At 35.9% G+C, this 15,432-nt stretch overlaps 1 protein-coding gene across 1 annotated transcript; it reads left to right on the forward strand.

Annotated features, from left to right (window-relative positions):
- The first annotated feature begins 135 nt into the window (after positions 1-135).
- On the forward strand, positions 136-12,988 carry LOC132299009 (beta-amylase 2, chloroplastic). Its single transcript, XM_059795429.1, has 9 exons — positions 136-626; positions 3,327-3,404; positions 3,635-3,838; positions 7,808-8,002; positions 8,372-8,536; positions 8,737-8,997; positions 9,097-9,315; positions 9,775-9,994; positions 12,733-12,988. The coding sequence occupies exons 1-9, from the start codon at positions 402-404 to the stop codon at positions 12,780-12,782; spliced, it is 1,617 nt and encodes a 538-aa protein (XP_059651412.1). The 5' UTR covers positions 136-401; the 3' UTR covers positions 12,783-12,988.
- Positions 12,989-15,432: the final 2,444 nt, after the last annotated feature.

The raw sequence follows: 15,432 nt of genomic DNA on the forward strand, positions 1-15,432 counted from the left end.
ATAATAATAATAATAATAATAAATGCCATGTAATATACTTTTAATTAGCAGTATTATTGTATATTTTTTTAAGGAATAAATTTATTTATTTAGATGATTTTGATATTGGTTTGAAATCAACCATCTCCATTCTTAAAAGGTTGAGGATCGGTTAAAAAATAAATAAAATAAAATTAAGTGCACTTCAAATTAAAGAAAGTTTTTTTTTGAATCGGCACAAAAGCATATGAAGTGATAAAAATAAGACAATTTTAAGAAGTAATGAAAAAGTATATTCATCAATGTTTTAAATGAAATTAACTCTCTCGGATCAATCATATCTTCCCCGCTACTCTCTCTAATGCTCAACCATTTCACAGTGTGAGACCTCTCAGGCTCCCAATACTCTATTTTCTTCTACTATGGCTTCGTCGTTGTCACAGATAGTGCCATCGGCGGTCTTCCTAGCTTCGTCACGAGTCTCTTCCGGTCACCGGAGGTCAGTGTACTACCGTTCGTGTTGCTTTCGGGGCGTAAATACTGGAGCTCGGACTCGTACTTCGGCGATCTTGAGAGACAGAGAAGACAGAACCGAGGATCATCCTCTTCTTGATGATGGTTCAATGGACACTGTTAATGACAATCAGGTAAAATGCAATTATATTTACTTTTATTAATTTGTTTCCAAATCTTGGAGTGCAATTCTTTTTCTTGACATTCCGTGGTTTTGTTGTTAGATCTGGTAATTGTGTTTTTTTTTTTTTTAATTTTTAAGTTTGAATTGTTTGTGCTTGGTAATTAAGACAAGTATGATTATGTAATAGTGTAAGTATGAGCTTGTGTTACATTTTTATTTTGCATTGCAATTGGCAAGAAGTGGGGTTATGTAGTTGTGGTAACTGTTAAGTATTTGCATGTTATTAGGTCTGTGATTAAATTGCAGAAAAATTACAAAAATTTGAGAGGTTTAGGTAAGAAATTTTGTAAAAAAAAAAGGTTATATTTAGTGTGTGGTGGTTACTTTTGTGCAACTTAGATCAATGGATGGTGAAGAAGTTAACAAATTAGTAAAGCTAAGACTTTGACTTGCCCAAAAAATAAAAAATAGAAGAAAAGAAGAAAAATGGAAAATGACATTTAAAGATCATGTTAGATTTTTGTTTTAAAAAAAACAAAAAAAAAAAAAAGAAAAAGAAAAATTGATGGTTCGTGAGATGAAAGAAAGAACAATTATTGAACAAAGTCCATGTAAGCGAAGGAAATTTAACACTTACCAGGCATTGAATACATTTGCGACATTAGCAATTGTTTGTATTTTTAAGGATCTGATTAGAAGCTTTTTAAGGATGGTATTTATCAAAAAAAATAGTTGAGGTCTGAATTTGCACTGAAGTATGACCATGGAGGTTAAGATATTGTTTAAAGGTTTTTTTTTTTTTTTTTTTTTGGTACATCTATGTCGATGAGGAGTTTCCATAGTACATGCTCTTCTTGTTCTCATCTTCAATCTATTAAGTACTCTACAAGGTTATGTACAATAAAACTTGAGAAAATTTTGAGGAGGAACATTGTTGCATTTGAAGCAAAAGCATTCATGAGAACCTTTGAGTAGCATTATAATGAGAAGATCTTATAAAAAAAAGCAAAAACAAAAACATATTGGTGTAAGATATATGAGATGGTTTGCTCAAGTGAAGAGAAGACTCTGGTTGCTTAATTAAGAAGTGGACAGGGGCACTGTCTAGGCAAGGAGAAGTTTGAAGGATGTCAAGAATTTGGTTAAAAGCAATCAAAGTAGTCAACCCGTTCATTATCCTAACTTCAACTCAACTCAACGAGCCTTACCCACTAGAAATTTGGGTCAAACAACATGGATTTGTCTTCTTCTGTTTGTTTTATATTTTAAGTCATCTAATTGGTTAATTCAACGCAATTGTGTCTTTTCTCATGGATTAAACCCAGACTCAAATGGGCTTCCTTTTCTCATCACCTAGCACTATCAACATGGGTCAAAGCACTCTTTACATTAACTGGTATGTGTTCAGGGCCTGACAATTTTAGGTAACCCTCATTTATTCTTCTCAATCAGTGCCACCCTTAATTCCATAAAGGCATTCATTTGTTGTTTTTTTAATCTTCCAAACAGTGGTCTTAGTGCCATGTTGAAAACTTTATATTTAACTTAGCAGACATTCTACAATCGTAGAACGCTGCAGACGAACTTTTCCATTTCATCTATGTTATTGTAATCCTATGGACGAAGTCGTCTTCTGTATCCCTTTTCTGGATAACTTTGATCAGAGATATGGATTTATTTATTCTTCAGCTTCTCTTGGCCATTAATCTTCACTCTTGGCTGTCCTGATCGATTAAGCGTATTTTTGTTTATTTGATGGTGGTGGTTTTTACAAAAGTTTCAAATCTACAGATCCTGATGACCTCGAATGGGAAGAGATTACATGGCAGTCTCCTGAAGGTTGGGCTACAATTAACAGATATGAGATGGCCATGTAATTTTGTTAAACCATTTGACTTTACCTTGTCAATTTAGTGTTCTAGTCCGTGCCAAATATATTGGACCATCTGATTTTGTTTAATAGTTTGGGAGACCTGAGTGTATTGTATAAAGTTCAAAAGTTATGAAGTCTTAGTGATTGAATCACCGGTTGAAGTATATTGCGTGATTCCAATTTAGTGGCGAGTCCTATCATGTTAAGATTATACATGTCCTATCTTTGCCATCATCAATAAAGGGCTGATAGTGTGATTTTAAATCATTCAATCTGTCTCTTTAACAGTCAAAGCCATTTTGAATGACCCTAGATACCAAAGAATTTGGCAGGGACATTTTTGGCATAGAGAATCTGTAGACTATGGTCTGTTCAACTGTGGGTTCTATTCCATTATAATTTGAATATTTCAGTGAATTAGAAATGCATCCTCAATCATCATAACATGAGGTGTTGCATTTTCATTGTTTTTATTCTGCTAAAAGAATGCAACATGTCATGCTATGGTGATTGGGGATGCACTTTTATGTGAACATTTGGTTGGAAGCAAAGCAAATGCATCAAGTATAACTCGGGAAATTAATTTATGTAATTTTCAGAGGAAATGCTGCATGTACCAATACATTGCTTTTGAATTGCAGTTTTCTCGGATACCTATTGCCAAATCTTCGCATTCACAAAAATGGCTTGAAATTGAACTAGTTTTCACAAACACAAAATAATTGTCCTTAAATCATTGGCTGGATCTATAATGATGCTTGCGAATCATATCTACAATGTGATTGCTGGTTAAGATGATCTCAATTTACTTAACTTTTGATTTTTTTTTTTTAATAGGTTGTGGACTTGCCTCCAAAGTTGCTGGAGCGAGATTTTTCTGACACACCTTATGTTCCAGTATATGTGATGCTACCAGTGAGTTATATGATTTTATTGTTGATGTATATGTATAATTCTTATTTTACTTTAGAGATTCCCTTTCATTGTCAAAACTCCATCATGTTTTTCTCTGTGTTAGTCTTGGTGGGGATGCAGATCACTCTTGGGATTTTCTTTGTGCTGACTTGTGCTAATGCACATATATTGTTCCTGTCTCTATGGCTCTGAATGTTGTCATGTCTTGCATATATTTTTTATGGGGACAGCTGGGTGTCATCAATATGGAATGTGAGTTGGTTGATCCAGATGATCTGATAAACGAGATGAGGATCTTGAAGTCAGTTAATGTTGATGGTGTTATGGTTGACTGCTGGTGGGGGATAGTGGAGGCACATGGTCCACAGCAATATAACTGGAGTGGCTACAAGAGGCTCTTTCAGATTGTGCGTGACCTTAAGCTCAAGTTACAAGTAAGTAGAATGAAACATTGTTATCTTTTTTCTTTTTCCCCTTTTTAAGAAATACACACACATTTCCCTTTATGGGAACTTGAACCCTCAACCTTCCACTTGGAAAGTAGAGGAGATTCCATTAGAGCTAAGCTCTTGGTAGATAATGAGACATACGTTGCTAAGTATGTTATAGCATTTGGAATTATAAACAGTTTTTCTCTCACACAAGAATTGTAGTTGATATTTATCTGTACCGATTGGAAAACTCTCTTTGACTGATCTGTTTCGAAGTGAAGATTTCAAATTGCATGTGGATTTAGAAATAATGGAGAATACATCATTCAAGGACATTGTAGAGTATCATTATAAGTGAGAGATATAAACTTAAACGATGGTTTATTTTTTCTTTATTGCCATTGTCTATATAGGAAGGACTTAAAACTATGCCGAAGAAGGAAAAATATGACTTAAGTAAGAATGCCAGACTTCATTTTTTCCTTTAGTATTGTTATCATATAGTGGAGTTGGAAAAGATATGTAATGGGAGGATAAAGAAGTGGGGTACTTGTTCTTCAATTATTGACATTGCTTATGAGTTTTTTTGTGGAGAAATGGCTATGGAGATTCGGGGCAGGGTGGAAAGGTTGTGGTGTTGGAGTTTCTTTCAGATACTAATTGTCATTGTTAGTGTTTAAGGGAAATGTATGGAACAATTTGTTTTTTCTTTTAAATATCTATTTTTGTTTCCTTATCTTTTTGGAGTTAGGTTTTAGCTTCTTTGTTGTCATTATGAGAGGTTCAAGTTCAGGTTATTTGGATTGTTAGAATCATTTTGCCAAGAGTAGCTGTAAAGAAAGATATAACTGCCAGTAATTATATAATATATAAGTTTGAGAAGGGTTTTCCCCCCTTCCCTCTCATAGACGTTAATAGCTTATAGGATTGGGATATGAGAGCTTCAATCTTTTGGAAATCCTATTGGCCCAGCTCTATTATAATCACTCCCAAGTCCAAACTGTAAAAGTTGGGGAGGAACTGGCAGAAAGGATCCATTTAACTCGTTCTATCCTTTTGGTAAAATTCTTATGGTAGATCTTCTATTCCTAAGAAAGAAAGTGATGATGAGTGTGGCTTATAGTCCACCTTACAGCTTGTGCATTACACTATCACTTTCTGCATCAGATCCAATTTCGCAATGAATAAAAAAAAATTATTCTGATCTACTCGGAGATAGGCCTATAGAAAAGCTACTGATGTTATCCTCACATCTTCATTGAGATTGGATTCTGCCTTTTATTTTATTTGGTGTAATGGTAGCAAAGGTGACAGATATGAAGCACGGGCACGGACACGGCAATTAATTAATAAGATAATTATTTTATTATATATAAAAAAATTAATTTCTTTTTCAACTTGTCATAAATACTCATAAAGATAAAGGTAATTACAAATGCTACAGCTTGGGCTGGAGTGTCAAGGCCCGGAGGCCCAAAAGAAAACATATCATAGGCAAAACAAAGTCCATGCCCTGAATCAACTAATCATAGCCCAATGGATTGTGCTAGATAATTCTAGATGGTTGACAATTGACTAAGAATTACAACTACAAACTAAAAAGGTAAAATCATCAGAGTTCTTGATCATATCGATCCACACTACTGCAATGCAGTGTCTTCATCTACCAGTCCAGTGAGCCTTCATGCACATTCTCAACGTTTTTGATGTTCCTGTTGTTTCTTTCTCATCCCCTCCGTCTCTATCTCTCTCCTTCGTACACGGCTCCCTCTCTCCCAGCAGATTCTCTATCATCCCTTCATCTCTTCACAAGTTTTAGATTTATCTCTCTTTAAATGTGTATATGTATATTTATATATGTGTAATTTAGATATATGTCTATATGCGCACACCACACACAAACAAAATATATTAGGACTATGGAACTAATTGCCTCTCTGTGTTCATCTTCATATGTGTGACGGTGTGTCCGGACGGCTGAGGAGTGTCGGACGCGTGTCCAAGCCTCCGACACGCGTGTTTGTGTCTGACACATGTCCGACACTGGTATGTTGGCTATCCCAGGCATGTCGGTGCTTCATAGGGTGACAGCATGGGTCTGAATATGTCAGTAGCCAGTTTGTGCAAATTTATGCCAAAATGTTAGGTCTGCCTCCTGTCATCCCTTCCAACACCCTGGGTAATGGCCTTTTTATACTTCATTACTTGTGAGACCATAAAAAGTAAATATGATTTCCACATGTTTGCTATGGATAAGACTGTAAGACTGGATTATGATTACTTAAACTTCTCCAAAAGGTCTCATGAAATTATTCAGTCTTCTCCTTTTTGTTGAATTTCAGGACTTAAAAGATGAAAATACGTATCATAGTTTGTTGGTGCATTGTTTTTCTTGAGATTGGGGCAGGGTCGTTTTGTCGACTTTAAGAGATGATCAAAACAAGAGTAAAGTAGAAGAGGATGAAGAAGAGGAGGAGGTGGAGGAGAGAAAAAGAGAGAGAGATGGGGAAGAAAGGAAGAATGAAAGAAATACTTTCATCCTTCCACCACATTCTTTTTTTTTTCACAGTTGGTACTCACACACACATGCCTCCACTGAGGCTTGAACCCTTGACCTCCCTTTAGGAAGTAAGGGTCTGATATTGCTAGGTCACTAAATTACACATAAGATAACAAATAAGCCTCTGGCAACAGGTTTATGTAAGAAGATGGTGTTATTGTCATGAGTTTTTCCATTGAAGTTTTGTTTCTTATCCTTTATGGATCCAGATGGGGCTATATTCCCTCAAAACCAGGAATCTCTGCTACTTGTTAAAGTGGATTCTTGATTTACTAAGTTATTTTTGGACAAGTGTTTGACTTTTGACTCTCTAATTATCTAACAACCTTATTTCTAGAAAATGACAATTCCCATATTTTACGTTCTTCTATGTCAGATCTGAATTTACTAGTATATTATTCATCCATGGCTCTCTAAGTTTGAGATTTGGTTCCTCATTCTAAGGAGATTTGGTTTGTCAACTTTGTCATGGTTATGCCTTTGTCTATTAGGACTTCGGAAGCTTGTGGATAGATATAGTGTCAAAGCTTTGTGCTCTAAGGGACTCGGTAGAGATTTTCATTATTTGTATTCTTTGATAGTTTAGCGGGAGAGACACAATAGAATATTAAGGATTTGAAAATAGGGATGGACATGGTTGATGTTGTATCCTCAAAATTATGGCTTTCTTTTACGTTTACTTAAATTTGAATGTGCTGGCTTATTGATGCTCTTGTATATCTGAATTTAAAGGACTTCCTCTGTCAGACATTTTCAGAACATGTCCTTGTTTATTGTAGTGTTCTTTTTGCCCTCTTGTTGTTTTCTGCGGGATCTTGTATATCTTTGTAGACAGGCAATTCTGTATTGCTAATGCAATATTGTCTTTGGAAAAAGGTGGCATGTTTCATTTTACCTATATCTGAAGTGCTGAACTGAGTCAACTGACATTGATCGTCATCATATCATAAACAATTAGGAATAGATGCATATTTCAGATCTTTAGGAAGTCCAGCATCTTCCTTGATATGTTTTGTAGCTCTATAGACCCTATTTTCTAGATCCCCAGTCAATTGATTGGATGCTAGTAGTTGAGAATTTTTTAACTTCAAACTTTATTGAAGTTAAAAAATGTGGTTTAATGGGTGGGGGGGAACAGTGATGAATATCAAAAGCCTGATCTTGTTAGATGGCATACGTGATTGGCAGCCAATTTTGACTGCAGTATGCTGAATTGGTATTCTTAAGTTGCATGAATGTGTAGAAGTCCAATTACTATTGGAGCAACATTTATAACCTGATAGTAGTGTATAACATAGCATGTCTTCATTAGAATATAGTTGTTTTTGCTAATTTTTTGAAACTGCAATCTTGATTGATTGCCAATTATTTCTTCTTCTCCCTTTTTTTTTTTTGGGAAAAAAACGGCACAGGTTGTCATGTCATTTCATGAATGTGGAGGCAATGTTGGTGATGATGTTTATATTCCACTACCTCAATGGGTGAGAGAAATTGGTCAAACCAATCCTGACATATATTTCACAGATAGAGAAAGAAGGCATAATACTGAATGCCTCACTTGGGGAATTGACAAAGAACGGGTTTTAAGAGGCCGAACTGCTTCTGAGGTATTGCATTCTGTAATGATTTTTAAGTTGTTTTATGTTGCCTTTTTTATTTGGAACATACATTAGCCAGCCGTCTTACAGCTCCACATGATCTTTGCCGATTACTTCTTTGCAGTAGTCACAGACTTTTTGGGCTAGTCATTCACCATATTTTGCTAGTAATAAGCCATGCCTACTGAACTACACCTTCCACTTTAAGTTTTTGAAACTCAGGTTTGAAAGTATTTTGATTTAAAATTTTGAACTTTATTTCACCATCTTTCATTCTTGAAGTACTCGTTCAAAAAGTTGTTTCTTTTTTTATGCACAGCTTAACTAATGAATTATTTATCATCTGATGTGTTATTTACTTCTTTTTTTATGATGTAGGTTTACTATGACTACATGAAAAGTTTTCGGGTTGAATTTGATGAGTTCTTTGAGGATGGAGTGATATCTGAGATTGAAATTGGACTGGGTCCTTGTGGGGAGCTACGATACCCTTCTTATCCTGCAATTCATGGCTGGAAATATCCTGGTATTGGTGAATTCCAGGTACATTCTGAATTATTGACAAATATCTTTGACTCGAGGACATGTTGACTTGGGGCCATTATGGAAAGGGATTTGATCTTTTAACAATGATTTGATAGTTGAATCTGCCACATTAGCATTTAGCACCTTTGCTGCGTCATTTCCATCTATACTTTGTGATTCTTTGATGCATTTACACAAACTCTTTTTTGCATTGGCAGTGTTATGATCAGTACTTGTTGAAGAGACTGAAGAAGGCCGCAGAAGCTAGGGGACACTCGCTTTGGGGTAGAGGACCACATAATGCTGGTTCTTACAATTCCAGACCACATGAAACCAGGTTCTTTTGCGATGGAGGTGATTATGATAGCTACTATGGCAGGTTCTTCCTTAAATGGTACTCTCAAGTTCTTGTTGATCATGGTGACCGGGTACTTGCTCTGGCAAATTTGGCTTTTGAAGGTACTTGCATTGCTGCAAAGGTGAGTCAGCTTTTAGGAGTCTGAGAAAGGTGAATTTATCGAGCACAATGAAATTTTCAATCAAATTATTGTTTTTAATCCTTTTTGAATGATGAGCAGCTATCTGGTATTCATTGGTGGTACAAAACAGCCAGCCATGCTGCTGAATTGACTGCTGGGTTTTACAACCGAGGCCATCGCGATGGCTACGCTCCAATTGCTGCAATGTTAAAGAAGCATGGGGCTGCTCTAAATTTCACATGTGTTGAGTTGCGCACGTTGGACCAACATGAGGGCTTTCCAGAGGCACTGGCAGACCCTGAGGGACTAGTTTGGCAAGTAAGAAACTACGAATTTTGTTATGATAACCTGGATGCATGAATTTTTCCATGGTCAATAGGGCTTTCTTTTTTGAAAATTAATTATGTATTTGGTGCAACCAAATTTAAAGAATGGTTGCATTGAAAATAGGTTGTCTAATGGAGCTGGTTTGATTCAAAAATCCTGCTCCAGTTGCGGTCCAAATTCAGTTGACTAGGTCAACTGGGTTTTGCTCAGGTTCAGATTATAATCAAGCTTACTAGTTTAAAACTATCTTCTACTATCTTGATTGATCAGTTTTCCTACCCAAAGCTATGCCAACCTATTTTTATTGATGTTTTATCCACTTTTTACAACAAACAATTCTATTGACTTGTATTCTTCTAGATTAGGATCACATAATCGATGTTTGAATAAAGAATATGAATATGCTATTACTCATTTGCTTTACTTGTGAATGTTGTTCACACACTTCAGGTGTTGAATGCTGCATGGGATGTTAGCATACCAGTTGCAAGTGAGAATGCTCTTCCTTGCTATGATAGAGAAGCCTACAATAAGATACTGGAAAACGCCAAACCGCTCAATGATCCAGATGGGAAGCATTTATCTACTTTTACCTACCTGAGGCTCGGCCCAGATCTCATGGACAGTCACAACTTAATGGAGTTTGAACGATTCGTCAAGAGAATGCATGGTAAAAGTCTCTTTTTTATTTTCATAAAGAAGACTATATGAATTCCCAGAGGTGGTGTGGTTGCCTTACAGAGCTGACAAAGCACTTGCAAAACTTAGGGCTCTTTACTAATGAAAGTTACACACTTTATATAGGCATTCACCTCCCAAATCATCAGCTAAAACGCATTATTACGAATGGTGAAGATCCTTTATAACTCTCCAGTTAAATATCATAGATATTTACAAACTCTACGATACTCCATGATACTCCATAATCCTCCAGAATTTTATACACCTTTAAATGCTCAAGTTAAGATTGAAGAAATTAGGGTTTTTAAAAGTAGAGAAGAAGAAGAAGAGAAGAGAGAGATAAGAATGTTCTGTGAAAGGTGAGTTAAAAGTTAGGGTTTTCCCACACACCTCACCTATTATATATAAAGTAGACGTAAAGACAATAATGCCCTTAATGAATAAAAGAAAAAACAAACCAAACTCTGTAACACCCCCTCAAGCTGGAGGCATACAAATTAAACATACCCAGCTTGGAACACCGAACACATGCGTTGAAAAACAGGACGACCAAGCGGCTTCGTAAGAACATCACCTAGTTGGTCTTTAGAGCAAATATAAAGAGTAACAGTCTGGTTCCACATCAGCAAATCTTGAATAAAATGACAATCCACCTCAATATGCTTGTTGTGCTCATGAAAAACCGGATTATTAGCAATAAAAGGGTAAATTACGAGGTTTACCTTTATTGCAGGTAGATTAAAAATTTGCAAAAAAGTAACACTGACACCCGTCATCTTTCCATCACTTAACGGATGTGAAATGTCATCCATGCCTCCAATTTTATAATCTCTTGTAATTTGGTTTTTTTAGAAAAAAATCAGAGATGCCAAAAGATGATATTTCCCCTAATGATTAGTCTTGGGAGTAGTGATCTGAAATTACAACTACTTCCCTTCCCATCTTTTTACCTCAGCCAAGCCCATAAAGAAGGCTACATGTGTAACACACTGAATTCCTAGGAAAGGGTGCGGTTGTCTAGCAGAGCTGACAGAGCACTTGCCGAACTTTTTTTTTTTTTTTGATAGATAGAGCACTTGCCAAACTTGAGTCCATTATTTCTTCCCCATTTAACTTTGTAGCTCCTTCTTGTGTAATTCCACATTCTTTCGCATTTGCCATGTCAAAGAATGCATCAAGTGTTGCCCTTTAGCCAAGTTTTCATGTTTCAAAATTGGATTTTACATTCTTTGGAGATGATTGCCAGTTTCGTTGGTTTTTAATGGTTCACCAACTCAACTCGGAAAAGTCTCTGTCCCAAATTTGTGTGGGCTAAATGAATTTTTCTTTGCCATCAGCTCTCTCTAGCTCCGTTTCTGTTGTTAAAAAAATGGATTGTCTTGTCTAGCAGAGCTGACAGAGCACTTGCCGAACTTTTTTTTTTTTTTGATAGATAGAGCACTTGCCAAACTTGAGTCCATTATTTCTTCCCCATTTAACTTTGTAGCTCCTTCTTGTGTAATTACACATTCTTTCGCATTTGCCATGTCAAAGAATGCATCAAGTGTTGCCCTTTAGCCAAGTTTTCATGTTTCAAAATTGGATTTTACATTCTTTGGAGATGATTGCCAGTTTCGTTGGTTTTTAATGGTTCACCAACTCAACTCGGAAAAGTCTCTGTCCCAAATTTGTGTGGGCTAAATGAATTTTTCTTTGCCATCAGCTCTCTCTAGCTCCGTTTCTGTTGTTAAAAAAATGGATTGTCATGACTTTGCCGACATCTAGTGTTGACCCTTTGTAGGCCTGTCATTTGCATTTGTAGTAGTTCCTCTAACACGAATCATATGTTCTTGTATTGGTGCAATCAATATTTCTGATCCTTGAGATTGTACCATCCCCTGATGATTTTAACTTGTCCCCAGTTTGCATCTCTCCAACTTTACACAGGTGTGATATATTCTACTAAATAGAAGCGGGCCTTAATTCTGCCTTGATCATGTTCAGAATTTTCACCTCCCAAATTTGCTGGTCCAAGGTCCAAATAAAAGGAGATCGATGAACATCATAGAATCTTTAGTCAAACCAACAGACTTGAGATATTTCTCCCATAAATATGTTGAGTATGTATGATTTTCTGACTGTTAGAAATACAAACACCTCGAGATATTTTAATAAATTTGAGTAATAAAATGATGTTTAGTCTCAGTAAGCAGCATTCTGAGTGGTCCTTCACTTCTTCCTGTAGGGTATTCAACTCTTTGAAGTTTCAAAATTATTACATGTTTGGGACGGTCACTAAAGAATGCCATTATTACATGTTTGGGACGGTCACTAAAGGAATGCCAGCTCCGGCTTCCTGGTGATACGCGTTCATATTTTCTCTCATAACACCTCGAGATATTTTAATAAATTTGAGTAATATAATCAGGTTTGCTGTTACCACAAAGACGTTTCTTCATTGCATATTATACAAGTAAATTATCAATTAAAGTTTCAAGTGTACTTTAAGGTAATAAAAATTGCATTATGTGGAATAAATTTGAATAATAATTAGTTCTGCTGTTATCATAAAACATTTCTTCATTGAATATTTTACAAATAAAATATTGCTTTATGATTCTGACTTATGAGCCTTTTTGGTTTGTAATAATTCTAAGTTCACATTAAGGTAATAATAAGTGGATTATGTGGAGTATACTGTCTCTTATGGGTGGATTCACAACTGACTTTTGTTTGATATCCATTCAGGGGAAGCTGTGCCGGATCTGCAATTGGAACGAAATGAAGACCATACTTGAGCTTCAGCTGATGGAACTGTTAGAATTTAATTCAAACTTGTCTTCTATCTTGTAGTTTTTTTAAAATAAATACTAATAAATAAAATAAATAAATAAATTGGTTAGAATATGATAAATCTTCAACCATATCTATACAAAGAAGTCATGTGTAATCTGATTTCTATGCAGCTATCATATTGATAAAATAGCCTTGTTTTATTTGTAAATATATTTTCTTATTAAATAGTCAAAAGGCTACAGGGTGGTATCAGTGCTAGGGATGGCAATTTGACCCGCCCTGCGGTTAGCCACCCTATCCCGTCTCGTTTTTGGCGGTTTTGGGGGATCGTTTTGCTTATTTGGGCGGGAATGGTTTGATGTAATAAAAATCTGTACCGCCCCGTTTAGATAGTAAATTATTTAAGTACTTTTATTTCATTAATATATATATTTCTCACTATATATTAAGTACCCTATATAACAATATTAAAGTAACAAATGAATTTTATTAAAAGAAAAGTTGCAATGGTGAAGAATTGAAGATGAGGGGAAAAAAAAATGAGTAAATCTATTTCAACAATAAATAAATTATGGTCTTAAACGGGATGGGACGGATACCCGCGGGGGTAAAAATGTTAAACGGTTACGGAAATGGATTGAAAAGTTCCCTCGTTTTTGTGATTTTGGGTGAGGATGGGGGCGAGATTTTTAAACAGTTGCGGGGGCGGGGGAAGGTACGCCTGCCCAAACCCGCCCCCGTTGCCATCCCTATTCAAAACCAGGACTTAAGTCAGAGGGCCTAAGGTAAAAACAATAGTTTCAACCAGGGATGGATCCAATTGTTCCCACTGACTATGAAGTGGCTCCGTCCTTGGTTGCAACAGGTAATTTTACCAATAAATTTCATTCAATTGCTTCCATTTTCAAGGTGAATGTAACGATCCAAACCTAGGGATCCGAAACACTAACTGGGTCCTTACCCGAACCCGTAATTACTCAAGGGTAAAATGATTAGTCCAAGGTATGAACATGAATGAAATGACTCTAAGTGAGTCATACAAGATCAAAATAAATTTAGGTAGTCATTTGAACCCATATCGCAAGGTTCTAGACGCAAGGATTGTAATTTCACACATTTGCCCCCTTCGGTTACAAAGACTTCCAGAGCATTCCGTACTCAAATGGCCGTAACTCTCTTTACAAATGGAATATGTAGATGAGACTGGTATCATTGGAAAGTTGACTTAAAATCCATAAATTTAGGCTCAAACTTGATCTAATTTGGAATTAAAATGAGTGAGATGAGGTCGTTTGAAAATAGGACTTCAAAACAGGCAGGAGAATAAGTTGGCTCAGTTGCTTGATCTAATTTGGAGTTAAAATGAGTGAGATGAGGTTGTTTGAAAATAGGACTTCAAAACAGGCAGGTAGTGGGAAGAAATCGGCTCATTTGCCAACTGAGCCAGCTTCTTTGCTAACTGAGTCGACTTCTTTGGACTGAGAGCAAGCTTTTTTCTAAAAATGAGTTCCAGATGAACTGAGTCGGCTTAAATAAGGAAGGAGCCAACTTAGTTAGAAAATGAGTCGACTTCTTCTTGGGAGTAAGCCAAAAAAAATCTCACCGGAATTGCCTCTATGCATTTCTAACCCAAAATCATACATCATATGGTCTCAAAACTGAAATCTAAACTTCTCAATGATGGAACATTGTATGGAAATAAATATACCACATGTATGGATTATGGATAAGTGGGGCATGCAAAATACAAATTAAACATACAGGGTATGTTCTAATTTTTGAAATGATTCCATGGCCAAAAATACAACCTTAAACATAATTACATAAATAATATGGCAACAAAACATCATGCTTGACCAAATACATCCTTAAAACAATTATATAAATTCCTTTACATTGAACTTGAATCGATGAGACAACAAAATATAAATTTCTAATCATGTCTAAGCAAGTGTTCGCTTATTATCTTCTTTGTTATTGCAAGTCCTAAAAAATATTTTAAGTAAAAGGGTGAGCACCACTGCTCAGTAGAGTATGCATAATCCTCGTGAATAAACACATATAGAAAAAGGGGAGCAAGCTAAGAGGATCATGCTATCGCGGAGAAAATAACGGAATTAACAATAAATGACATTAGCAACAATATATAATTATCAATTTAACCACATTCACACACATACAAGTCCACCACAAAAACCAACAATGCAATCAATACTTATGCTATGAATCCACCCGAACCAATCCCATGATCTCATTTTACACGCAATTACATTTTCCCAACCAATCCATCTCACTACACAAATCCACACTAAAGGCCTCTAACTCCAAATGGCACAAGTCTACCCCTTGTTCATCATTTAGAATACTAGCTAGCTATTCCTGGTGTGAGACTACCGCTCATCCAACCATTTGGGGCCTAATTACCGAAATCTCGGAAACAAGACCACCGCTTGTCTTTCGTCTATCACAACTATCCTCAACTTGAATCTCTTCCTTTACACATCATCCATTCACTCACACGATGCCTACCTAATGCATGAACTAAAAATACCTCAATAATTGCTCGCCTTCCAACTTAAAATGACTAGCTCCTGGCTAGCATCGTGAAATTCCTATACCATTCAACAACATCAAAACCATATTATACAAATA

Source organism: Cornus florida, unplaced genomic scaffold (assembly GCF_030987335.1).
Source record: "Cornus florida cultivar Cherokee Brave unplaced genomic scaffold, ASM3098733v1 CherokeeBrave_3.0.0_Hap2_Chr03, whole genome shotgun sequence".
NCBI classification, from domain to species: domain Eukaryota; kingdom Viridiplantae; phylum Streptophyta; class Magnoliopsida; order Cornales; family Cornaceae; genus Cornus; species Cornus florida.